The 1,585-nt window shown below is 39.7% G+C and overlaps 1 protein-coding gene across 1 annotated transcript in view; it reads left to right on the top strand.

Moving 5' to 3' along the window:
• SCN11A (sodium voltage-gated channel alpha subunit 11) overlaps positions 1-1,380 on the top strand; it is a gene marked incomplete at its 3' end in the record, with an annotated part of 61,167 nt that extends 59,787 nt beyond the window's left edge. The window contains exon 23 of the mRNA XM_008049429.1: positions 1,239-1,380. Within this exon, the coding sequence (XP_008047620.1) occupies positions 1,239-1,380 (142 nt within the window). The remainder of the gene's footprint in view (positions 1-1,238) is intronic.
• Positions 1,381-1,585: the final 205 nt, after the last annotated feature.

The following is a 1,585-nucleotide window of genomic DNA, read 5'->3' as shown; positions in this document are numbered from 1 at the left end:
CATGCCTGGCTTATTTTTTGGTTTATTGTAGAGATGAGGTCTCATCAAGTTGCCCAGGCAGGTCTCAAACCTGCAGGCTCAGGCAATCCACTCACCTCGGCCTCCCAAAGTGCGGGATTATAGGCTGAGCCACTGAGCCCGGCTGACATTCCTATAATTTAAGGCAATAACCCGACTTGCAAGACTAGTAACCCACTTGGTAATCTTATTTTAAGTCTCTGATGCTGAGTATTATTTCTTTCTATTAGATTGTTTTTGTACTAATGCCAACTCTTGGTTCAAAGAAACGGATGCCTCAAGCCAGCTGGGCCTAAGGTCAAGGTACTCTTCATAGCAAAAGGGAAAAATATTTTCAAATAAGTACCTCCAATACACTAGTCTATCTTGTAAGTGTTGAATAACAAATATAATAAGTGCAACATATGACAGAGCTATCAACACTTAGTGGAGGTAACAATATAGTAATATCTATGTCTTTGATGTGTTTGGAGGAGAAAAAGGAAATTCTCTCTCCACCTACCCCAAAGTAGGTGAAGCCAATGATGATGTAAAGAGCTTGGATGAAAGGGATCTCAGATCCTTTTGGCTACAGCTTCAGCTAGGAAAGCTTGGTTGTAGTCAATCTGTGTCCATTTTGGAACTTGATTATTAATTCACGAAATCATTAATGTACTTATTTTTTGTGTTTTGAGAATCTACATATCATAATTAGGCACTAGGAATTCAGAAGTGAAAGCACAAAGCTAGAAATTAAGTAGAACAGTGGACTCTGTATGGAAGACATAGTAGTTAACAATTAGTGGTTAGTAGTTTAATCACCTCTGCCCAGGTGAATGTGCCCCTTCTCTGGTGGCCTCACCTTCAGTCTGCCTCTCTCCAATTACATATCCAAATAGACATTCTATATAAATGACTTTTTCAGAAGATAAATGTGATCATGCCACTCCTCTCTCTTATAATCCCTCAATAATTCTCCCTTGCTTAGGAGAAAAAGCCCAATTTTCCACTACTCCAGATGCCCACTGCATGCCATTACCCAAGCTGAGCTAGGGGGGACAGAAAAGGAGTTCCTTCCCTACCCCTGCCCCTGCAGGGGTCATGGCTGTCGGGAGAGGCAATATCTTCAATGTTGCTGCTGAGAGACATTTTGATCTTCTAGATAAGACACTTAGGATATTTGTGTATTTTTTCTCCAGTAATTGTTTTCTTTTTCTCTCTCTTTAAAAAATCTCTAACAGAAAGAACAACAGCCAGCGTTTGAGAATAATTCTATCATGTACCTTTACTTCGTAGTTTTTATCATCTTTGGCTCATTCTTTACTCTGAATCTCTTTATTGGTGTTATTATTGACAACTTCAACCAGCAGCAGAAAAAGATAAGTATGCGGGTTGTCTTGATTTGGTCATTTAAGCTCTGTTCTCCAAAGGGCTTCATGGGAACATAATTCTGGTCTATATTGTTGTACAAAGTAGCATTTATGATCTGCATGAAAACAAAGAGAAAGCCTACCACCTCTGTCTGGAGAAGATCCTCAAAGACAGGCTGAGAGGGGACAGACAACATCCAGATTTTACTAAGTCATTG

The sequence above is a fragment of the Carlito syrichta genome, unplaced genomic scaffold (genome assembly GCF_000164805.1).
Source record: "Carlito syrichta isolate Samal-C Ts95f unplaced genomic scaffold, Tarsius_syrichta-2.0.1 Scaffold135600, whole genome shotgun sequence".
Lineage (NCBI taxonomy): Eukaryota > Metazoa > Chordata > Mammalia > Primates > Tarsiidae > Carlito > Carlito syrichta.
This window is presented reverse-complemented; position numbering and strand designations above follow the sequence as displayed.